The following is a 25,003-nucleotide window of genomic DNA, read 5'->3' as shown; positions in this document are numbered from 1 at the left end:
GAATTAGAGGCACAATAATATTTTACTTTGAGATGAGGTGCTCTTACCCCTTGAGCTATACATGGACAAAACACAAATAATTACTTTCACTCCATATCACCATCCCACCCGTCAATTTTCCCTTTACTCTATAGTGACCATCTCTACAACAAACGATAAGAAGAGGTACATCAGCTACAATGTGGGTGGCAAAACAGTTGATGAGCCTGTTGATGTGAAACAGGGAGAAAAAGTCCGGGAATCCCGCAAACGCTTGAGGATTGTCGATGTGAAACGTGGACTGGACGAAGGCTTGGATTGGTTAGGGAAGAAGCTTGTTGTGAAGGGCTGGGTTCAAACACTAAGAGTGCAGAGCAGTGTTACATTTCTCAAGGTTGGTTATAAAAACATCCTTAAACTTTCAATTGTTATGCTCTTACTGTTTGTTTGTTTGTAACAAACTGTCTATAATAATGGGAATATATATTTCTGCCCCTTACTGTTGTCTATGTTGTGGTGGATTGTGTTAACCTCAGGAAGGACTAATGGTTATTTTCTTCATTCTGTAATGTGTTCCGTGTCTGTTCTACAGGTTAACGATGGATCATGCCTTTCGAACATGCAGGGTGTGATAAATTCAGATGCTGATGCCTATGATCAGGTATATTCAATGCAATCACAACCACTCTGTCTCCTCGAGTTGTTATTTTGTTTCATTAAATACCTTTATCAATTTTCAAAAGAAAGATTCATTGTACTAATTTGATTTGCTTATAATTACTGGAGCTCCATATTTATAATGATTGTGAGAAGTATTCGCGATTGCCTTAAATTAGAATGTCTTTGTTATGAGCATTTGAGATGACAATGATGTGTTAGTTTTTTAAAGTATACTATTAGGGGGAGTAGAGATTTCCAAATTCTTATATCTTCTTATCGTTGCTTTACGGCTTGTTATAATCTTGATGAACACTAACTTGTTGGTCCAAACATAAACTTCATAAGTTAATCTAGTTTTCTGCATTTTCTATTAATTGTTACCCCATAATCCGTTTCATTTATTACTCTCTGCCTCCTCTCTTCTCTTTTTTCTGTCTTTGCATAGCATCTCCTTAAAAATGCTTTCGGTCTTGCTAGGTCGATCCGGCTTCATTTCAACCGGTGCATCATCGATGGGTAGAGGGTGTTGTGCTTATTAGTCAAGGATCGAAGCGAAAGTTGAGTTAAATGTTGGGAAAGTCATCACAAGAAGGAAATTTTCTTTTCTTGTCGAAAATTTAATTCCCCGCCCCCTATCTCTGTTCTACATGTCATGCACATGTTGCCTAAAACCATGTGAAGAAATGCACCATGCATATGCTCATGATTTTAATCTAGTTGATCTATCCAACTGTAATAAATGCTTGCAGAGGATTTTCTCAAGTTTGTAGTGCTCCCAATTTCAAAGTTTTTGACATGACTACAATAATAAAATAATAAAATGTAGGATGAGGTGTCGACAAACTTCTACTCACCCTCTTTATCCTTTAATCTTGTAGGTGGGGAGAAGTGATTCTTCTTTTCCTATTCAAAAGAAAAGAGTGAGCAGATAATTTCTCATGTAACAAAAGCTCATCTTCATCCAAGGACAAACACTTTTGGTGCGGTATGCTTTTGTATCTTGATACATTGGTTTGGTATTTTTGGTATATTCCGAGGTTGGTTCTTGTTTTTTCCTATTTTGGGAAATAATCTTGACCATGTTTTCTGCTCAAGGTTGTTTCAGTTGCTAGAGTGAGGAATGCTTTAGCATATGCTACCCACAAGTTTTTCTAAGAAAATGGGTTTGTATGGGTTTCAAGCCCAAGTATTACCGCTTCAGATTGTGAAGGAGTCAAGAACAGCCTTACGTGTTACTAAACTAATATTGTGTGATCTTTAGCTCTTTTAGTTTTTTGAAGTTTTAACGGTTATTGTGTGAAGACTCCCTCATTTGTATGTGGACACTACCATAACGCTAAGCAAGATTATATCGCCACCTAAAGAATACTACTTGTTTGTGAAACCCTTTTTTTGAATGTTCTTCTCTTATTTTTATTTTTCCAGTTAGAAACTTTCAATAATCAGGTACGGGTAATTTAAACAAAGAGTAGGAGTAAAAAATAGCCAAACCTGACCAATGTGCACTTTCGAACGCGATCAGAGGCGATGGGTTCATCTTCCTCCTAAAGCAGTTTTCCTATCTCCGCCTTCTTTAATACATTCTTCACCAATACTCACTATATTTTGCTAGATATGAACCTTAGGCTTAACATATTTCAGTGTTGGGGCCTGATTTTTAAGAAGATAGTAAAGTTAGATTAGACATACATAACGTGGTGGTATATCCAATAAATCCACATATCTGAATTAACATATTCTTCCTTTTAGCAAGAACTAAATAAAGACACTATCGGTGCACAAAGAAAAGGCCACATAGAAATCCAAAAAGCGAAAAATAAAATAAAACATATAAATAAAATATATGTTTTGATATACGCAAATGGCAATTCATAACTTGGAAGTAAATGCCCAAAATGTATGGAACATACCAACACCTATCACAAAACTTTGCCAAGTAGCTAAAATTTGAAGCCTCCATATCAGCAACAACTTTGCAACTCACTTACCAAACAAAAAATTGAAGACAAACAAATTTTAAAGTGCACATACGCGTCCCTGGATTTTTGTGTGGCACGTTTGACAAACTGAATCATTTATTTCCCTTGCACCTAATTCAACTCTGGTCTACAAATTGCTTCGAGTATAAAAAAAAGTAATCTATATTTTCGGTGTTCTGCAAATTGGGATCAAACGCTTAATTTTGATTACACTCATATTGCAAACTAAAAATAAAACAATTCTGAATCAAAAGTCAAAAGCATCCCAAAAATGGAGGAAAAAAGGGAAAAATATGGAATCGAGCAGATACTTTGAGGGCTCGACGATGGGTATAAAACCCCAGCGAGAAATATGGTCATTGGCACCGCGTTGTGAGACACTTCTTAAAATATAGTGGTTACGATTTCATCCACAATCCAGGCAAAGTTATTCGTTTCGGTTCACAGAATTAGCAACAAACTGACCCACTTAAGAACATAACATACATTTTTTATCGTTACTATCATCCATAGCTTTATACTCCATATTTTTCAATGCAAGTTCTACCGTAAGCACCTAAGTTCATAGAGCCGGTTGTACCAACAAAGCACCACGAGGGGACTTGTAGCTTTTTCACACCATGAGGTAAGACAGTCCCGACAACATATCTAACTCTTCCCTATAAGCATTAAAACTTGAGTCACTTCGGCATGGGAATTTATCCAAGCCACGCATAATAACACCAATAAGAGAAAAGTTGGCATTTTTAACCGATAGATTGGTCATTTAATGAGCAAGAGGAGGGAAATCAAGATGCAGAGGATGCAAAGACATTTTTTTTACACCTAACTACTTTCACCAACCAAAGCTTTGACTTCAGAATCAGAATAAAATCGCTTGAGTGATCCATCAAGCTCTAGAACAAACATGACTTGCTTGACCCATGTTTAACAAATTTTCTTGTGTTCTTTATTTGTTGTACAACAGTCATCAAAATTAAACAACTAAAGTTTTGAAATGTTGACTCTAAAGCTACAGAGCTAAATTTCTAGCAGATTTCTACGGTTTTCAAAATCTTGTGGGAATGAGCCAACAAAAATGCATCACTCATGTGAAATACGGGGTTAAGAATAAAAGAATTCACTTTACATAAAATGGTGACATATATCATAACAAAACAATATAACTCCTGCCTTTATTGCACTTTCACCGGAATAAACTACCTAACCATGTTTCAGGGCTTCTCTATGACCCCAGTATTTTTTACCGATTTCATCTTCTAGAAAACAATTTCATATAGCATTCAAATGTAGTCGACTTATGCATTCTCAACATCCTGTACCGGGAATCATATAAAGAAGAAATAAACTTAATATTCTTTCTTCGTATACAATCTTTAAACCCAAAGTTTAAAAAGGAAATAACATAAGGAAAGGAAAGAGAAGGTGATAAACCCACCTAAACACCCAAATTCGATACCGCCAGAAATAAGTTCGCGATAAATAGGAAGCATGGATCTTGGAGAATCCTTCCAAAGTTCGCCAATAATATCACCGCAAGGAGAAGGAACTTCGGTGTTTGCACACTATTTAAGAAGAAAATCTCCTCGAACTTCAAAAACAATATTAATACACGCATGTTTCCCAACGATATGGTATTCCAGTGACATTTGCATGCAATGCCTTCGCGACTTCGAAGATTGAAGTACACTGCGGAGAATGTTTCTCTATGCAGGGATCATATGCTATAGACATCCTACTGTGAGTAAAATCAAATGTCGTTAGTTTATAAGGAGTGGGAGTGAAAATAAAAGACGAAATAATGTAATTAATTTGAATAGGACATGTGGTCGAATCCATTTCATGAATCAACAAAGATTGAATTCCTTTAAAATCTCATATCCTTGTCCACTAATTTGTGTTACCAACCGAGTCCTTTTATGTGGGAAGTCCTTTGACAGCTTAGGGTAGATTAGAGGTGCCTTAGTCGGTTAACAAAGTGAGCTATGAAACTTTAAAACGTGTCTTTGCCATGTATGTGTGGTGTGTCTTTGTTCCAGTGGCTCCTAGAAGACAAGATAATATTCTAATGCCAAGTGAACTTGCCATTCCAAAATTTTGATGCTTTTGGAAAATTTGACGTTACCCGTTTCTGCTTTAAAAGGTTTTGGCAATGAAATCACCGATTACAAATTGTAAAATCATACACTAAAATACACTAATATCGGTCAATGTGATCTTTCTCTAAGAAAACTGGGCGAAAATGAAGTTGGGATTCCAATAGCACACAAGGGAAAAAATCCGAGGGAGTCACCGATTAAGGACGCTTTCGTGTGTCCCCAATGTTTAATCAACTATAAAAATGATTGTTAAACTGAATTTAATTAGGTGCCTAAGGCGATATGCTCCTTAAAGAGCAAGGTAATGAAGCTTAAAGCCGAAAAGCCTGAAACCGTAAACTACCATGCTTTGGTATTTTAGTTGGAATATTTCGAATGACCACCAAAGTTAGAAATGTACCAAGTTAAATGGAACCATTAAGTGGTTTAACGATAGATGCGAGGGATTTCATAATGTATAGGGTAACGATGAATAGTGCAAACAATAATTGTTATAGTTGCAATTGAAAGGATAACTAACGGAGGAGAGCTTACATAGCGACTTCTTAACTTACGCTGCGAGATCACAGCTTTACTTGCAAGTAGGTGTAAATATCTTTAAGGATCAATGTTTCCTTGTTCAAAGATCTGCCATGTCGAGAGCCTTATTGCATTCATCGATCGTGTTTTTGAAACTTCCAAGTCACAGTGGATATTCAGAGTTTTAAACGTAGCATCAGATATCAAACCATGGGTCCACCAAGACTCAAAGGTGCCCACATAGTCATTGTAATCATCAATAACAGCATTCCCCACCTAGAAAGCAAAATCCAAACCATCACTCCCATAAACCTTTAGGTACCTAAACTACTAACGACATCAAGGTCTATATTCTTACCATGAACCCTTTGAAATTAAGAATAGGATTCTGAATTCCCTTGTTTCTCTCTCAGATACAAGTTGAGACGGTGAGGAACATAATGACCTTCAACATATACACAAATAAGAAACTTTTATCATAAGAAACACATTACAAACACATTGTGCGAAATAACGATAAAAAGAAATATAGGCAAGTAGACCTGCATAACTTTCTCCAATAATATAGAAATCTCTATGCTTGTACTGTGGGAACCTTTCCAACCAATTCACAAGGAATATATATGCATCTTCAGCTACAAATTCCAAACACCCCACGTTAAAATTACATAACCGCTTTCCTATTAATATAAGTCCGTCAACTTACCAAATTCTTTTTAGTTACGCTCGATCTAACCGAATTGGAAGCATAAAGCAAAAACCAGTACTGGAAAGAGTTCATGAAGAAAGGAGGGGAAGTTGAAAGAACTCAGTATTAATGGTAGTTAAGTGGGTATTAATGGTATTTAAGTGGGTATTAATGGCAAGGCAACACCGCGTACATGTCAATATAGGCGTGGATTTGGTTTTTTCCCTGAATTTACATAAAACTCCTTTGTCTGTGTGTTGTAATTGAAGGGTATAAATAAAAATAAAAAATTAAATGACGAAATAGTCCTTTTTAAAGACATTGAATAATATTTTTTTGTATTTAATTAGGGGTATTAGGTGGTAGAAAAAAGGCTGGTCTAATTTAAAAGGCCAGGTTAATTATGTTGTATTTTACTAATAGATATATATATATATATATATATGGGGTAGGTTCTATTTACACACTTTTTATACAACATTTTATACAATACCCACTACCGAACCCTTCAAGATGTTTTAAAGGCTAATTTTTTGTGGATAAGATATTCTCATCATGGATATGACCTCCACAAAAAATCGGGTCCTTTGAACATTTCTAAGTTTGCCAAAAAAAAATTACAAAATCGATATTTCTAGACTGTTGATAAAAATTCATGTTGAGAACAATTTTTCTTATGGTTAGAAGTTCTCAAATGAACTGAATTTTTGTAGAAATGATCTTCATAGTGTGAAGATCGTATCTTCAAGAAATTAATGCTTAATTCATATTTTCAAAGGGTATTATATAAAACGTTATATAAAAAGTGTTGTAAACGGAACCTATCCCTATATATATATATCAAAATAATGGATGTCGGTTTGAGAATTTGCCCAGGCCTGAAATTATCCATGGCGTGGAAGTACCGTCTGACTCCCTTAGAACTACTAGCAAAAGTGCATGTGCATGCCGTGTTTATTAGGTGTGAATTTGATGGAATGTAGTAGAATAAAAAACTAATAAAAAAAAGTTGGCATACTTTACACAGTTTACACTAATACAAAAAGTTACATTGTTTTGGTAAAAAGTTATGCAACACTATCAGTCTCAGTCGCTCTCTTTGTACACTACCATTGAACCTTAATAAGCCTCAATAAGTTTTCAAAATGTAAATTAGAATAAGATGCTGCCTGCTACTCCATTGACCTTCTAGCAAAGCACATACTCCCATAAAACGGTTGTCAGATGAAGTGCTACCAACAATAGCAAGAACTGGTTCCATCTTATAAGTTGGTATATTAGCTATACCAACTTATAATGTCTAGGAAGCATTTCTAATTGAGGATCACAATAATAGAGATATCCTTACAATGTATACCAAGGCCAGGAGTTATAGTTCGTGAAGGTGTTCAATTAATCAGAAATTCAGAACTTAGGTGAATAAGAATTATAATAAGTAACATAATTCTGCACCCACTCGTTAGCAAAAACAAATGCAGCAAAAACAAATGCTATAAGACCTCTGGAATGAAATCCTATTCCAGACAGCCAATCCTTATGATGATTGATTTTGTAATTCAACAAAGCCCCAAAGATGACTCTGTAATGTAGCTTATTAAAGAATCAGATTATCAGAAAGTAAGCAACTGAATTCTATGGATGTAAAAGAGAAACAAATACAGTATAATCCAAGAGCCAACCTACTAAGTCAAGTTTCCGTCCAAGTCAAAATCCCAAAATGAGTTGCTCTACTTCTGAAGTAGTCGCTTACAACTTTACAAGGCAATCCATCCTCATATATAAGGTGAAAAGAAATCAGCTCCCAAATAGAGGACAGTCTCACACAGCCAAATGCTGTCCCAAAAAAAAATTAGGAGGGTAAAACATGTTATTTAGTGTAATACAGTTAATGAGAGAGCAAGATAATTTTCAAAGCATGATTACACTTTTACCTGTTTGATATACAAATCCCTCTTTGTTGTATTACACAGCATTATACAGATGAAAGTATGGTCATTCCATACCTAGATATTTACGTGCATCATTAACCACAGTGATTGATGCATTTTAGTTAAAAGACCCGAAGTAGCAAATCCTTGGGTAAAAATAGCACTTGGCGCAGTTATGGCATTTAATTTATTTTTGTGGTTTCTAAAATAGGGAACCATATGAATAATGGAGAAACTCCATGAAAGGAACATTAATGATTCATATAAAAGACATACCTCATTGTAAACAAAAATGTATGCCTAAAACCAGGCTAGCTAGATACAAAGTACATGCTTTTCTTGATGACGGATGATGTCCTATATATGTGATATAAATGCAAGCAGTATGAACCCAATGAAGTTAGAGCCTGTAATTATTTTACAGAACAACAACCAAAAAATTTAACGAAAACAAAACATAGAAAAAATAAAACTAAAAAGAAAACTCTTATATGCACGGCTAATTTAGATTTCAGGTACAAGGGTTTACCTTCAATAAGCAAAACAGAAATGAGAAATTCAGACTCAAAAAAGTGATTCTAGCTTTTGCATTTCTGGATCCAACTTCTCAGGTTCCCTATCTTCTTTGACTCTATAAGCATCTGCAATTGTCTTTCCTTTATCAAGCACGCTAGAGGGAACTGTCTGAAGGAGGCTGCAAAATGCAAACCGTCAGGAACATGCAATTCTTACAATTGAATTATATTCTTATAAGGAATAAGTGTACACTCGAAAAGTTTTCTATACAAGGTGAATAGATATGAGATCAGATGTAATACCTGTCCAATGCACCTAAAGCAGTGAAGATATTTGCCTTCATTAACTCAACTGAAGCCTGCTGGTCATTCCTTGATGCCCGAAGAAACAAAGAATCAAGATCCTCTAAGGCTATACAGAAGGAGTTAGCATTGTCAAGAAGTTGGTTTTACATCTATGTCAACAATTTCTTGCTTCCTAAAATATGTCAACAGTGTTTTCCATAACTAGCAAGTTCAAAATAAAATTAAAGATATCCATTTTTTATTGCATGTTGTCGTTTATATTAGGAGTGCCTGAGAGTCTTAAAATTAGGAGGATAACCTTTATTGAATTTTGGACATGTGATTAAACAACGCTCCTGTTTTTCACTTACCTGTATTACCTGATGTTGGGTTGTTCAAAAGAATAAAGTTGTTTCGCACTACCGTCTTGCATAGATGTATGAACACATATAAAGCTACAAACATGAAACTTAACCTAATAGTTGTTGACCCTGACCCTGATATTTAGCAGATTTCTACTTGGGTTCGACTTACTAAAGCTTATTTCCACATTTTTTTCCCACTATACTGTCAGTGGTCTGTGATGATTCAAACCTTCAGAAAACTGATGTGCAGAAATAAAACGTTAACTTAAGCACGACATTGTGAGTTGGTTGCTTTTTTAAGTATGGGATTCTCTTTGAAAAAAAATGGTGAACTCAGCTTTTTTTTACTTTTAAAGCAAAATGTTCGTTGACATTAGTGTAACAGTAATAGTAGTTTACTGGAATACCTGAGGCACTGATCAACATCATCAGTAGCAGCTTTACCCTTGCCATATTCTGAAGCATATTGTGCTACCTATAATTTCCGCAGAGAATACTTAAACCTAGATGGAACTCAGATACTTGTAAACTGCCATAAAGGATGAGTAAGGAGAATGATGATAGTAAATTAAACACAAGTACAATGATGACAGAGACCAAACATATAGCAATTTCACAAATGTGGACTTATTTTAACACAAATCACAAAATATTAGTGAATGCATTTATTATCTATTTTGGGGAGGGGGCAGAAGGAAAATCATTAAGGGTGTTAGAGTTCTCAGAGATAGGTGAAACATTAGATAGGTGGGACATTGTAACTGACTATCTTTTCTATATAAGAAGTGTGAGAAAAGGCCGGAATTATTTAAGCCGTACTCTCTCTTTTCTCTCCAAACTTTCTTCTTCATTAACAATGATATAATTTTACTAAGGAGTTCTTAGATATATATATTTTTTCTCTTGTTTGCTTCTTTAATGACATGTAGTGTGTTCACAAAAACCGACACATTTAGAATCAACAAAAAGATGCAGAGCCTCAACTTACAGCACGAATATTCACACGTAGAGATGTTGTTGGGCCAGAACGCAATATAGATCTGTAGGCAACATACTGTGGTTGATCACCTTCTAATGTTTTCTCTGCACAGACACAACTTTAAATAAAGTTCACATGCCCGAAAGAGAAAAAACCAAACCACTGTCTATCAGGAGCTATCATTGAAGCCAATACTTATGAGTCATGATTTTTACTTCTACAGCCTATTCATAAATATATGTGTAACGTAATAGCTAAACCATGTCAATGAGATAAGGAACAATAAATGAAAATGAAAGAACAATAAATGGGAAAAAGAGCCCTACACTGAATCTATGACCACCACCAAGAACTCTGTGGATAAGAAAGTCTGCGTCGTCATAAGGAAGCTCTAATTATTTTTGTGCTGCTTGTCGCTTGGAGTTGCGACATAACACTATCTAGAACTGCAATCTTGAGGTCTTTCGTACAAAACACCTGCTGATAAATGTTTTAATTTTTCCAGTTAATTAAATCTCCACAACAAAATGACACATGTTTCCATTGCAATCAAAACACAATCACAATGCTCAAATTCACAAACAAATTATCAAACCCACTTTCTAATTACAAACCAAACTTCTTTTATGGCAAACTAATTTTAAGATGAATGCTTCTTTCGTTTTTCTAGGCAAACTACCTCATCCAGGTCCATGACATAAATGAATGAAGATTTATATAAATCAACCATATTTGATCGCTCACTAAGGAAAAAGACCAAATATTATTCATTTCCTATATTTATAAAATAAACAAAAAAAAATGCAGTTTCACCTTTTCATATCCAAATAATTGATTAAAGATATAGTTTCTAGCAAAATTCAAACAAACGCCACTTCTTGATATAAATAATGAAATTTAACTGAAAAATCAAAGAAAAATTGGAGTACCTGACATGATAATATGAGTTTTGAAGAAAAACCACGAACTCCACGAATTCAAACTACAAACCCCACGAATTCAATCTTGTAACTGGAGCATTATCTGAGTATAGAAAAAATATTGGAACATAAAAAAATATATATAGATAGAAATAGTGAATAAAGAATAAAAAATAGAAGATGTTGCGTATGTACCTGATGGATCGATTTATGGAGTTATATGCTTGTCAGTAAGAAGATATTCGAGTGGGAGAGAGGAAAAGAGGCCGGGAGAGAAGTTAGAACTCTCTCTCTATATATATATATAGTCTTTTCATTTTTTGCTAATTAAATTGCTAATTAATTACATTTATTGTGCGTACAATTCAAAAGGATAGGCGTGGATTTTGAGATTTTAATTTACCACCACATGAAATGACCAATTACTCCTATTCAAAAGTGTTAAATAATACTTCAATCGAAGGACAAAATGGGTACACTAAATTTGCAGAGGGCGAGAAAGATGAAGTAGCCCTTCTAAGTATTATATGAGGGTTTTAATTTAAGTATTTATTTAGGGGCATTATGGGCGTAAGAAAAATACCCAAATGAATTTAAGAAGCAAGGTTGATTATAGGAGATGCTACTAATAGAGATAGGTATTTGTTACTGACGGACCCCATATTGTGTTGGGCAGACTCCAAAAACAAAAATAATTATTACAAGTGTGCCATTGGTTCCAAAAAATTGTTTTGTGTTGGGCACCTCCCAAACCAACGTGAATTTCACTTGTTGCAAACTTGCAACTTTTTCAGCCCTTCTCTTCTCTCCTATTCTCTTCTCTTCCACCATCCTAAACCTTAAACCATGAAAACTATATCCTAACACTAACATTAAACACTAGGGCTGAATATGCATGTGACTAGGGCTGAATATGCATGTGTACAGTGGCTGAATGAGAAAATTCGAACACCCTAGGCCGTTGATTTTAGAGTTTTGTTTGACGTAATGCTGGAACCAATCAATTGTTTTCATCTACGGTACGGTTGATAGTTTTTGGGACAAATTTCTTACCTTTTATCTAAATTACTAACCAAATTATTTGTGCCTAATTCGATCTATACCATCGATTTCCCTTGTTACACCAAAAGCTTAAGTACCAAATGAAGGGTTAGAAGCGTAATTTCGAACCTTATTTAGGTTTTCACCAAATTATAAAAAAGGGTTTATTTAATGCGCATATCATCAAGTGGGCCCAATGTGCACAAATCTCTGCCACTCGTTTTTCAATTTTTCAAAAAAAAAAAAAAAAGGCCAAATTGTTTACCGAAGGAATCGATATCAGCAATACCCAAATTGTTCCAGATTTGTCCTCAGTATTACCTACTATTTTTTTCTCCAAACTAACTCGCGAACTTCTTCTTCGCTCTACTCTCAACGAAACAGAAAGGTGAGTTCATATCTTCTCTTCGTCGCCTCTCAAATTTGCATGTTGTTTTTCTATATGTTATCTCTCACTCATTCTCTCTCATTTTCAATTTTTTATCTTTTCAAGAGCATGGGTATGATCTTCTTCCTCTATTGTTTTTTGTTTTCAATTTAATTTCAATTTCTTAGGATTTTTAAAAGCCCAATTTTTTCGTCCAATATATTTTGTATGAATTTAGTTTGTTTCTATATGTTTTACGACAATGTAGATTAATTGTTTTTACCGATTGATTGTTTTGCGCGCTTAATTTATATCCAATTGAGTATTATAGAGTTTGCCTTGGTTAATGAAGTCATGCATGAGGTTTATAAACTTTTATGTAACTAGTGCATGATCATGTTCTTTTATGGTGGAACTATCACCTAGAGAAATATAAAGCACCTTGTTATTCGATACTAACAATGGGGAGAGCATAAAACACTTTGTTTTGTGTTGATGTCCGTTCTATGGGCTGTTAAATCCTATGCTTATAGGCATCTTTAAAGGGATTTCTTAATACCCTTTATGGGAGTGTTTTGCGTATGCACTCACTACCTGCATAAGCAAGGTGTTCACTTGGTTAAACAGGGCCTCAAGGACTTTGGGGAGAGCCAAGAGAGCTCAGAGAGCTAGGAAATTTGGTTAAACCTGCAGTCGCCTTTATTGAAGTAAATATTAACCCCCATACTGATGATTGTCTTTGCTTGTACTTTCCACTTCTTGTAGTGGTGTTTTATTTATAGACGAATTATCTGGGTTGTAGACCCTTATACTTGGTTAGTCAGTAGCAGAGACGACATAGAAGAGATGTTCAACAGCAGTTCAGTTGTTTTTTCTCTCAGTTGGGGTGTTGCTGTCGTCATTGATAACTATTTGGTTTTCAGACCATTATTCAACCTCTCTCACAAGTATGACTTTTATTAGAAAGAGAGTCCAATTAATACAGTGCAGAAACTGCGTAAAATGTGTGTCGGAACGAGGAACCTCTTATCTTTTTCTTTATGGAAAAACTGTATTGACTTCTTAGCATCCACAGTTTTTTAAAACCAAATAAATAGAAAATTTTCCCATTCTGTTTTCAAAATAAACTTCCCATTTTATTTTATTCTAAACGGGTGCCTTTCATTGAATGGTAATTGTTCATGGGTCTGTCTAATTATGCTCTAGACCGATTTCATGGGATAGGAAGCATTTGAGAGTGGGTTGCCACGCTCATGAACTTCACTGAAGAAGAGTTCATACAAAGTCCAAAGAGACTTTCCTAGCTCATGAAAGGTCTATCGATCAAGTTGGACTTGTAAATAATTTCTCATTTATTCGGAAATTACAAGCTTACATTTTCTGAAAGTATTAATCTGATTAAGGAAATCAAATACTGGGATTGAAAACCAAATCCAACAGGCAAGACAACATCCAAATATACTCGAAATGAATTGAAGCAGTATAAGGGTTAAAGAAATTGAGACAAAAATGCATACCTTGACAAAAATGCATACCAATTCTAAGGCTTCCATTTAAATCTGAGAAAACCAAGGACGCCATCTTAGTTTAGTGCTTGAACTGGCAAGTTGTTCAGAAATACTGACAGACATGCATTGCAAAACTGTTATTTGGTGTCACCCACACTACTACATGTTAATAAGGAGACCATAAAATAGATACCAAGCTGAATGACCAAATTGTATGACATCTGACTTTCTTTCTTTCATAGGCTGGTCAAACATATGGAGATATCACAACTATAGGAAGGGTACTCTCATCACCAAAGTAAGTAGTGTCCCAATATATAATGATTCTAAGCTCAGAACTTTAGGCTTATCAAGTAGACCTTACTTAAGTGAGTGGCAAACTTCTTTCTCCAAGATGCCTTGGGAAGCATACACTGAGATATATTACATCCTTTAGGAAATAAAGTGTAGGATACACTACATGCTTTTAAGGCACAAATTCAGAAAGTCCCAAGAGTTTGAAGCTTTGACAACCAAAAACTAGACATAAACAACAATATGCTATTTGTGTGAAGCAAAGTTTTCAGAGCAACATGATATACCAGATATACAACTATAGCTCAAACAATCAACTACTAGCCATTAAATAAGTTCATTCCAGCACTACATAGCCACCTTCAAAAGACTTAAGGAGTAAGTCAGACTTAAGTAAAAGGTAAAGCGACAACAAGCTATTCATTGCAAGAAATACAACCAATTACATAGTTTGCACAAGTTCATGATGTTGCTCAATACACGGAACCATCAGAGATTCTATCAAAAACTCAAGTTCCAAGTAATATTCTAAAAAAGATTATAGAGTTATAGGCCATACGTTTAAGGTAAAAAATGAAAGAACTTTTCTTAACATATTGAATAATAACTAATAATCAACTACTTGACGAAAACATATAAAGTAATTAGTTCAAGCACAATAGTAGAAAACAAAAAGCACAGCATACTGATTTTTTCAGAGAGTTTAAGAAGCCTGCAGACCACCTTGCAGCGCTAAGCTCCACCCACTGTAGTGATTTATTGTACTTTGGTTCTCCTTTAGATAGAGAATTATATAATCTCATAGAGGATGATTGATGCACTAGGCACTACTTATGAAAGATTTAGTTGATTAATACAGGTGAGGGTCTGCCTAACCCTAGCTCACTTTCTAAAGAATAAACAAGCAAAGCATACTGATTTGAACTATCAAGTTTGAACGAATACTAGAAAAAGAAAACCTAGCTAATAATTCAAACTGAAAGTTAAGTATACTTATACAAGCAACAATCAGGATTACCAGAGAGCAAAACCAGGAATAACAATAATGACATTCATAGAACAAAAAAAAAAAAAAAAATCGGGTGTAAACAATATATCTAACTTTGAAGTAATTGAGTCACTCAAATGCTCCCCCTTCCATTAACTGCATCAGACCCTCTACCTATAATCAACACACCAACCAGACACTTTTATTACTACTTGACATCACAGCTAAACATGCTGACAGAAGATTGTCTAGTACTCCAGTAAATTTCTTTGTTTTGATCTTACAATTTGTTGCAGCTAATATATACGTAACTATGTAAGCATTGATTTTTCAATTCCAGCCACTGAATCCAGCTACTACCAATAACATTATGAATAAGTTGAAGACTTCCAATCCCATGACAAATTGTAATCTTTCATTATAAAATTGGTATCTAAGGTGCGCAAAAATCCGGACAGATACACACAAAGAATTCGACAAAACAGTAATATCAATCTATAATTTATCAGTTTCGTAATTGCATTAATATTGAAAACGGTATATAATTTTTGTTTACCAGGTCAGAAACATATTGGCAACTCCTTGTTTGCTTCCCATCTCCGCACGAACGTCATCAATGCCCATTCTAGCTTTGGTTATATTTGATAAACAAAATATCAAGTATAGTAAAAACAATAATAAAAATTAAAAGTATAAATGAACCTCAACCTCAAAATTATCTCTTCTAAAGCCTGCACCCACCACAACAACAACAACATAAAAAAACTGCTTGTGTCGGATTTGAAGTCATTCTTAAACACTCATTTTCAATTGTATCAGTTCTTTTTATTCTTTGGAAGCCGGGAGAGATATCGAGATTTGGGAACTTAATCAGTTTTTACCGGTAGATATCGAGATGTCGAGATTTTGTTTAACAACTGATCTACCGGTTTTACCCTTATTCAGTTTTGACGAAAGATTCGAAATGGACGGTGCGCAATGAGTGCATTTACAGTACTGCGCATTGAAGAAAAGGGAACTCACAATCTCGGCCTTCACTCTCAAACTCTAAAAAACAGACACAGACTCCCATCCATCCAAAAGCGAGGGGGTAATATTTCTTCCTTCTTTCACTGCTTTCGATTCTTATTAGTTAGCAATAGTTAAGATATACATACTAGTGTTTTTATTTGCTTCATTTAATGTATCATTTTGTAGCTGTAGTCTATAAATGAAGAATGGCCACTTAAAAAAAATTCATGTTTAGTTTGTCTTATTTGTTTAGCAGTTATTAGTTGAAGAGAGTTTGACAAGTATATGTATAGATACGAATGGTGAGTAGTAGGAATATAAAGAATGGTGAAGAGAGACGACTAAATGGAGAAGAGAGAGAAGAGGAAGAAGAAGATGAAGAAGGGAATGAAAACGATATGGAGGCTTGGGAGAGAGCTTACGCGGATGAGAGATCTTGGGAGTCTTTACAAGAAGATGAGTCCGGACTTCTCCGCCCCATTGATACTGATTCGCTCCATCATGCACAGTACCGTCGCCGCCTTCGTGCCCTCTCTGCTGCCTCTTCAACTAGTAGAATCCAGAAAGGCCTTATTCGCTACCTCTACATTGTCATTGACTTTTCTAGGGTATGCTTCTTCATTTCACCTGTTTATATATTATTTCGTGTTTTGCAAAAGTTACTATCTTACTTTACCCTGCGATTACAATGTTGTTCTTCGATCGTTGTAGCACTCATGCATCTGGGTTTATCAATCACGCATGTGTTGTTGCACTTATGACACCTTTTTGTTTTCTGATCAAGGGCAGGCTGCCGCAGAGATGGATTTCCGACCAAGTCGGATGGTAGTAGTTGCAAAACATGTTGAAGCTTTCATTAGAGAATTCTTCGATCAGAACCCCCTTAGTCATGTTGGATTGATTAGTATTAAAGATGGGGTTGCTCACTGCTTGACAGATCTAGGCGGCAGTCCCGATTCCCATATAAAGGCTTTGATGGGTAAATTGGAATGCTCAGGTGATTCCTCCCTTCAGAATGCCCTAGACCTTGTTCATGGCTATCTCAACCAAATTCCATCATATGGTCATCGTGAAGTCTTGATATTATATTCTGCTCTCAGTACCTGCGATCCAGGGGATGTAATGGAAACCATTCAGAAATGCAAGATATCTAGAATAAGGTGTTCAGTAGTTGGCCTATCAGCTGAAATATACATATGTAAACATCTCTGTCAAGAAACTGGGGGATCCTATACTGTTGCACTAGATGAGGTAGGACTCCTTGTATTTTACCTGTCTTACTGACTTATATAATGAAGTCTATATATTTGAACGCTTTTTTGTAGCCTCACTTTAAAGAGTTGCTGCTAGAGCATGCTCCTCCACCGCCCGCAATAGCAGAGTTTGCTGTAAGTAATTTGATTAAGATGGGCTTTCCGCAAAGGGCAGCTGAGGGTGTGATCTCTATATGTGCATGCCACAAGGAAGCTAAGGTTGGGGGCTACACTTGTCCGAGATGCAAAGCTCGTGTTTGTGAGTTACCTACTGAATGTCAGATCTGTGGGTTGACACTTGTTTCATCTCCACATTTGGCGAGATCATATCATCATCTTTTCCCAATAACACCATTCAACGAGGTGTCTTCCACAACTTTGAACGATCCACATATTAAGTTACAAAGATCCTGTTTTGGTTGTCAACAGATGCTGCCTCTCCCGGGTAAGTAGTTTAATTCCAAACTTACTATATGGTGGACATTGCAAATAACTAGTAATATATGATTTTTCCAGTACAGTTGAAGTAGGGACTCCATGATATCAATTGCTTTCACTTTCTACAACTTTATAGAATTCATAAAAATTGAATTCACAAAGTTGGCAGAATCAAAAACATTTGATCATTATAGGGGTTCACGGAAGTGTTAGACATCTCTTCTCGAGTTCTTGTATACCATGGTTGGTTTTTTTATCTGTTCTACAGTTAAAGACTTCACAGCATGCTCGCATTAGTGGTATATTGAGGTCCTACTCTGCTGCTGCTGATACCAACAAAAGTGGGTTTTAAGTTTATGCTGCTCACTTATCGTGTAACCATAGATAATAATAAAGAAATTTGGTATTCTATCTCATTTTATGTGAAAATTGTTTTACTTTGTTACACATCCAATGTCATCTTTAACTAGCTGAGTCAGGCAAGTTGTGAAGCAACCTGTATCCGTAAGTCAAATATGGTAGCCTTCTCATGACCTCTTATTTTGTCTAGGAAAGAATTTTAACTTTTAACGAATTTTTTTAGCCAAAGCTGACTCAGGTTGTACAAACATTTTGTACATAAGCTCCTGACGAGTTTGCTGGTCTCTTATGCAGGAAAAAAACCCAGTCTTCGAGTTGCTTGCCCCAAGTGTAACCAGCACTTCTGTCTTGAGTGTGATATTTATATTCACGAGAGTTTGCATAACTGCCCAGGCTGTGAAAGCCTTCGACATTCCAAACCAGTTAGTGAAAAATGACGCACTTTCATAATCTGGATTCTTCTCCACAATCAGTTTTGCCAAAATTTGGTGGGTGTGTGGACGTGAGTGTCCATGTTCCAGAATTTGATTGCACGACCTCACAGCAGTCAATGCAGGATGCTTCCTATCTCCAGCTGTATTTTTTGATGGATGGCTGTGTTATGTGCCATTTTTTAGAGGAAACAATGCACAACTTTACACTGAAAGAAATATACTGTTCTACTGAGCCACCAAAATTTTGAGAGGAATAGTTTTTGTATCCTGATGTAGTGCTGAATGAATTGGATTTTTCTGATTGATGATTCGATGCAATTCGTATTCAAGAGGCGTAATTGCTAAAACGTTTTGCTCATCAGTTTTATTTGACTGCGCCACTGCTATGAACCTACGCTGATATTTTGGTTCAGAGGATCCTGTTTAATTTCCTTTCGCTATTGGTAACAAAATGTCACCGCTGAGGAATGTAAACTTAGTCTAGCTTCTTTGTCAGTTGACTAGTTGAGCTGCCCTCACTCAGTCACTAGTTACTTAGTTACTACTTCTAATGCCACAAACAGCTTATCTTCAGTATCACTGATGAATTGGAACAAGGCATACGTCCAAAGGCTTAGTGGAAATATAGAACGCAAACTTTCCAAACCCAGTGGAAATTCTGATGCCAAGCAAATCTGAAATAAAGATAAGACAATTGGTCTCATCTTTCTTCTGTTTCCAGAGGTGAGTTCAAACCAATCAATCCCGAAAGAAGATCCCCAAAGTTGTTAGATTTCATTAATAATGGATGCATCTTATTCATACTGTCTGATCACCAAAAGTTGCTAATCGTGCATTCGTGCCACGAATTCAATTGTGGGGGAATTCTAAATTGGTGAGATTAATTAGCAGGCTCCAAACCACTTGTGCAGAGGCTAGTGTTGGCATATAAGTACAATTTACACAGAATATTTGAGAACTTTGTGCTGTGCAGATGTAAAGATATAGTTTTGGCAGGTGTCGACTAGTAAAGTCGGTAAAACCTTTGGGTGATGATACCAGAGGTCTGGGGCTCGAACCCGCCAGCATCAAAGAGTTACTGATCTCATTTAAAAAACAGGCTTACCAAAAAAAAAAAAAAAAAAAAAAAAAAAAAAAAGATATAGTTTTGGACAACAACTTGACAAGGAAGATAATATATGACATAATATGTTATGAACAAACATATTCACAATACTCACAACTCACAACTCACAAATACATAGAAAATCAATCGAAAAAAGAGGCATAGAACATATATACGAACAAACACTAGACCAAGTATGATAGGTTTTAAGCATCAGACCAGACAATGTCCAACTCTCCCCAGTCACTGTGAGGCACGCCCAAGGCTTTCCACACAGCTTTAGATGCATCTACAATGTTGTTAGGACATGGTGGCTGGTAATCATGGTCACTATCACACCCCATAGTCGAGTCACATTCATCGACCACCATGGCCACCACACTGCGACCATTGCCGCTGATTGTTATGTTTTTATGGCACCTACTTTCGTGGTTGAACCATCCTGTTGAGAGTGCTACAACTGGAGTGTCATCAGAATGGTATTGATTGTCACATTCTGATGGTCCTCCACCATCTCCTCCTTTCTGGAAACTGTTGATTGTCAAGACTGCCTTTGTTTGGCTAGACACGGGTGGTGAGCACTTATAAATGGTGTACATCTTTCCTTGTTTACAACAATCAGAGTCATTTTCTGTGTTGCATTGACCTGGAGGAGGTTTCCTTCCCCTCACTTTGCCACTTGGATTGCAAGCTTGAGCTTCAACTTCAAGAACAATATTACTGATCAAGTTGAGGGTGATCAGAAGTAATACACTTAAACATAACTTCCCTTTCATCTTGTACTTCTCTCTTCCTAGTGTAGAGTACCGTTGGAAAACTTGGAATGGTAAATGCAAAGAAGAGGCACAAGTGAGGCTATATATAGAGAAGGACGTACGTGCTTCTAAGAGTTATATAAGGTGCTGCCTCATGCCAGAAACAACAGTTCTAGGCATCTTAATTTTTTGTTATCCACAATATTATTTAGCAAGGTACTCTTCAACGGCACACTTACGTTTGCTGACTTCAAATTGAACTTGAGGTTAGTTCCGTACCTTGTCAATCAGAGGAGGTTTACATATATATAGTTAATTGAATTAGATGAAGCGACCACAATCTCTTGCTGTATTAATTTTTTAATATATATTATAATATTAATCTTATGCTATACTTCTATTAGCTTAGGTGGCATATTTTCGTACTACCATCAGTTTTCTTTTGTTCTCTATTTTTTCTGCACAAAGTTGACAACATCAATATAATGTATCTCTATCGAGTTCGGACATCGCAGCAGTGACAAGACCACAAAATTATTTAGTATCTTGTATAGATATACCAAAAGGACAGTGTTGTAGTCTCAACTCTCAATGAAGCAATATCCCCATACCTTATTATATTGTTGGGCTAACTAGTATTACACCCCAACCCCACCTAGGGTTAATACAAGTTAATCCTATTTTCTAATGGCATATTTCTGGTAATGGTTAATATAAAAGAGCGTTTTGGTATTTTCTTTACATACGGAGGGAGAACGGATTGGAATATGATTTAAACCGAGTTCGTCGAAGAGCGAACTGCCTACGTATCTTCTCTTGATTCTGGGAGGAGAAAAGAATCAGGTCTGGCGTAGTTCATATGAAGAGTATTTATAGGTGATCCAAGTGTATTCTCACCCAACACGTGTAAAAGACAACACAGATGTAGGGTCAAGATTGTGGAGGCGTGTGAGAACTGTGTTTATAGGTCTGTGGTAATGATGGGGATTAGTAGCCTGGCTTAGTAGCTTGCGGCAGTGGTCAGTAGCTGGCAATAGTGATTTGCGTACGTGTAGATTCCTTCATGATTGCTTATAGAAGATAAGATGAATCACGCTGTAGATCGGTCTGTACGATGATACGAACTGTTATGGAGCGATCTCGTAGCGTGTTGATGCGAGCTGGTGACATAGGTTGGCGAGGTGTATCGATCGAGATCGGTCGCGGTATTTCCACCATGCCGAAAGCACGTGCTTTGATATTCCCGAAGGAGAAATATCACTCCCTTACACCCCTCTCGATTAGGGTCGCTACCGCGCCATTGAAGCGAAGTTCTTTGAGAACCCATTAGCGCGTGTGGAGCATGGCGGCAGAGCGAATCTAGTGGAATTGGAAATACCCAGCGAACTGTGGGGATCGCTCCGTACTATCTGGTGATCTGATGGGCGAAACATCTAACACGTGGACAACACATGAGCGGATTTGAGCAGTTGCAGAGAAAACGTGCCGCCCCATTTTTTGGGATTTGAAAAGACAAGACAGCTTGTTGGAAGCCTTGTGCGGCTAGGGCTAGGGTGGTGCCATCATAACGCCTTGGGAACTAGAGGAGCGGTTATACAAAAACTACGCTGGTTCTCTGAAACACCATTTTGTTGCTTCGCTTTGCAGAAAACCTCCCTACACTCAGTTTGTTCAGGTTAGTTTTCTGCCATTGTTGATCTTCTGCTCTTTGTTACGTTCTTGCTCTTAGATATTAAGTTGTTAGGTCGTTTGTTTAGCTAATGGTGGCTAAAATTGTGAAAGACAAGAGAGAAATGTCTGACTCAAACGATACGCAATCTAATGAAGTTTGCGAAGTTTCTCTTAGTTGGGATGAGACGGAGGAAGAGAAGGAAGAGTCGGTGTATGGGGTGGGCGAGGGTGGTGATAAAGATGATGAAGTTGAGGAGGCTGAAAGTGGTGAAGATTAGGCTCGATCTGCATCTGTGGTTGCTGAAGCTAGCACTTCAGGTCGCGGTGAGAGGTCGTCTTCTAGCGGGCTGCCTCCTAGGGCTGTAGGTAGACATGCTTTGAGGGTGTTCCCCTATTTAAGGGAAAAATATGGGATAACCGTAAGCGGTCTGGAGATCCATGAGCCCAACCAGGACGCTTGAGTCTATAGTGATAGGTACACCTCACCGAACTATGGGGTTATAATCTGTGAGGGGCAGCTGAGGGCGTATATGACGATACCTTTCTCGAAGCTGGTTTGTGAGTTCTTGAACAGCTGTGGCAAAGCGCCTGTTCAGTTTGTGGGTAACACGTGGCGGTTGTTCAAGGTGTTTGACCTAGTGAACGCCAGCGGTGAATACTGGATAGAGGTTGCTGATATTATTAAGCATTTCTCATTAAAACGATCTCGGGCGCTTAACTTTAGCTTGCAAACCTGAGCTAAGCAGTCGAGCATTCTGGATGGTGTGAGTAACGAGTCTTGGGATAAAAGACCGTTGCTGCTTGTTGGAAACTACTGTGCGAGTGGGTTCAGTGTGGAAAATAAAATATGCGACTTTACTGGTGGGTACCAGTACACTATCTGAGAATCTTGATCTTGCGTTGGTTGATTTTGTACTGATATTACTATTTCGTTGTCTATGCAGATATCGCCCTAGAAAAGGAGACGAGCCGAGAGGTGATTGAGAAGTTCGCTAGGTTGACGCGAGCTGAGAAACAAGCGAAGCTTTTGGAAGTTGTGCATTTCTTTAAAGAACAGGGAAGACCCGCGATTAGAGAGAAGAGGGAAGTGCAAAAGAACAGGGCGCGGGGTATAGTGAGCGGGAAAGCATCGAGGAAGTCTGTGATGGATAAACGTAAGAGTGATTTGGTGACGAGGGAAGATAAGAACCGAGGCCGTACTGGGGTGAAGCGACCCGCTGGAGGTGCTGGTGCGTCTGGGTTTGGAGTTGGGAAGGGTCAAGAGGATGCTCCGTTCGACTTGGATTACGTCCTCTTTGATATCCCTGAGCGAAGTCGCATGCCAACGAGGAAGGGTAAAGATCCGGAGTCTTGACCTTCCAAGGTTGTGAGAGTAGTTGAGAGAACCGGGGGGAGGGCGGCTCGTAGCTCGACGGCGAGGCCGATGCCCGACTTCAGTGTGCTGGGTGAGGAGACCACGGAGGTCGCTCCGACCAGGGTTGCTAGAGATACTTCCGGAAAGATGAAGGGGAATTGAAGACTGTTATGAAAGAGACTGGCAAGGGGCACTCTAGTGGTGGGAAAGATGAGCTGGAGCACAATCTGATGTATGTGGATGTCGTGTTTGGCAAAAAACGCTATGTGAAGAGGTCGGACTGTAGCTACAAATCCGCACCCATCGCTGCTTGTTTGCTGGAGGGAATGACGCTGGACGGTGACAGGAAAGACCTGGATTCGAAGGAGCTGGAGTCGAATATGAGGGGGATGGATAAGGCGTTGTGTATGGTGAGTAGTTCTTGTGCTATGAATTGTCTGCTTTATTGTGCTTTATGTTATTGCTTGATGCTAACGTGATATACTGTGCGAGTTGTCGCAGCTGATTGCTGGGTACCAGAAATTGAAGACGGCTGCCCAGATCGCTGAGCTAGAAAAAACTGAGGTCGAGTCGCTGAGGGACGAGCTCACGACTCTTCGAGCAGTGGAGCAGTCGGAGAAGAAAGAGCTGGATGCTTTGAAGACGGAACTGACGATGCTGACGTTGGAGAAGACGTCAGCTGTCAATGAGTCGGTTGGGCTGAGGCATGAAGTGAACGACCTGAAGAAGAATGTAGCGACTGCAAATGCTTATGCTGAAAGGTGTAAAACTACCGCGCTGCAGGCGTAGGACACCTATCTTACTATCTGTGCTGAGATAGAGGAGCTGGAGAAAAAAATATTATGATCTGCAAAAGGAGTAGGAACGTGGGGCTCACGATCGGCAAGGGCAAACCAAAAGATGCTAGTAATTGTTCCCGAACTTCGGCTTCCTTCGCCTCATCGGGTGCAGTGGTTGAGCATCCTCCGGTTTTGAGCGACCTGGACAGAACCGTGACTGATGCAGCGGTAGCGACTTTTGGTGACCCGAGCTCTTCGCAAGTTTTGGATGTTATTTTCATTGAAAGTTTTGACCATGTTGTTTAAAGATGGTCGTATAAACCTGTGTTCGTATGTAGCCTTTGGCCTGAAACAATAGAGCTGGTTTCATGGGGTAACCCGGGCAGTTCGTCTTTCTTTATGTTTGTGACAACGATGAACTACTTAGCTTCCTTGAATGTATTGGGGAGTTCAAGTAGTGATGACTAATGGCTAACTGGGCTGGATTTCTCGAAAGTAGACTCAAGACTTTCGGTTAGTCGGGCTTAACCGAAGCTTTATCAGAGTCGTCGGGTTAAACTCATTTGCTTGAATGGGAAGCGTGCTGGTAACTTTGTTCAATTATCTTTGCATATTATATGTCTGATTGCATTGTGTAAACGTGTAACTGTTGTTGCGACTTGTTGTGAGAGTGATATAGGTTACTCGACCTGTGCATTTGTTGACCTGTCTTGCTTGTTATTTGATTTA

The 25,003-nt window shown here is 37.6% G+C and overlaps 3 protein-coding genes and 1 long non-coding RNA gene across 5 annotated transcripts; 1 reads left to right on the top strand and 3 right to left on the bottom strand.

The window, feature by feature from the left end:
- Window positions 1–5,668: 5,668 nt before the first annotated feature.
- Window positions 5,669–16,041, bottom strand: LOC147518516 (uncharacterized). The gene is made up of 4 exons (XR_015211814.1): window positions 15,671–16,041; window positions 13,842–13,883; window positions 5,779–5,871; window positions 5,669–5,681 (listed from the first exon to the last, which is right to left on the bottom strand). It is a non-coding gene; the product is annotated as an uncharacterized LOC147518516 (long non-coding RNA).
- Window positions 7,294–10,932, bottom strand: LOC147518517 (uncharacterized). The gene is made up of 5 exons (XM_086595012.1): window positions 10,926–10,932; window positions 10,006–10,100; window positions 9,425–9,492; window positions 8,671–8,739; window positions 7,294–8,546 (listed from the first exon to the last, which is right to left on the bottom strand). The coding sequence occupies exons 1-5, from the start codon at window positions 10,930–10,932 to the stop codon at window positions 8,417–8,419; spliced, it is 369 nt and encodes a 122-aa protein (XP_086451138.1). The 3' UTR covers window positions 7,294–8,416.
- Window positions 16,042–16,057: 16 nt separating the features above from the next.
- On the top strand, window positions 16,058–18,968 carry GTF2H2 (general transcription factor II H2). Of its 2 annotated transcripts, none has more exons than XM_086590327.1 (5): window positions 16,058–16,204; window positions 16,382–16,733; window positions 16,915–17,376; window positions 17,451–17,823; window positions 18,471–18,968. In XM_086590327.1, the coding sequence occupies exons 2-5, from the start codon at window positions 16,425–16,427 to the stop codon at window positions 18,611–18,613; spliced, it is 1,287 nt and encodes a 428-aa protein (XP_086446453.1). In that variant the 5' UTR covers window positions 16,058–16,204; window positions 16,382–16,424; the 3' UTR covers window positions 18,614–18,968. The 2 variants fall into 2 exon arrangements, with proteins under 2 accessions (XP_086446453.1, XP_086446455.1); XM_086590329.1 differs by having other exon boundaries at window positions 16,077–16,204; window positions 16,361–16,733.
- Window positions 18,969–19,769: 801 nt separating this feature from the next.
- LOC147518514 (kiwellin-1-like) lies at window positions 19,770–20,573 on the bottom strand. The gene has a single exon (XM_086590330.1). The coding sequence runs from the start codon at window positions 20,489–20,491 to the stop codon at window positions 19,922–19,924; it is 570 nt and encodes a 189-aa protein (XP_086446456.1). The 5' UTR covers window positions 20,492–20,573; the 3' UTR covers window positions 19,770–19,921.
- Window positions 20,574–25,003: the final 4,430 nt, after the last annotated feature.

The sequence above is a fragment of the Coptis chinensis genome, chromosome 2, assembly GCF_015680905.1.
Source record: "Coptis chinensis isolate HL-2020 chromosome 2, ASM1568090v1, whole genome shotgun sequence".
Taxonomy (NCBI): domain Eukaryota; kingdom Viridiplantae; phylum Streptophyta; class Magnoliopsida; order Ranunculales; family Ranunculaceae; genus Coptis; species Coptis chinensis.
The sequence above is the reverse complement of the archived record's forward strand: the minus strand, read 5'-3'. Positions and strand labels throughout refer to the sequence as shown.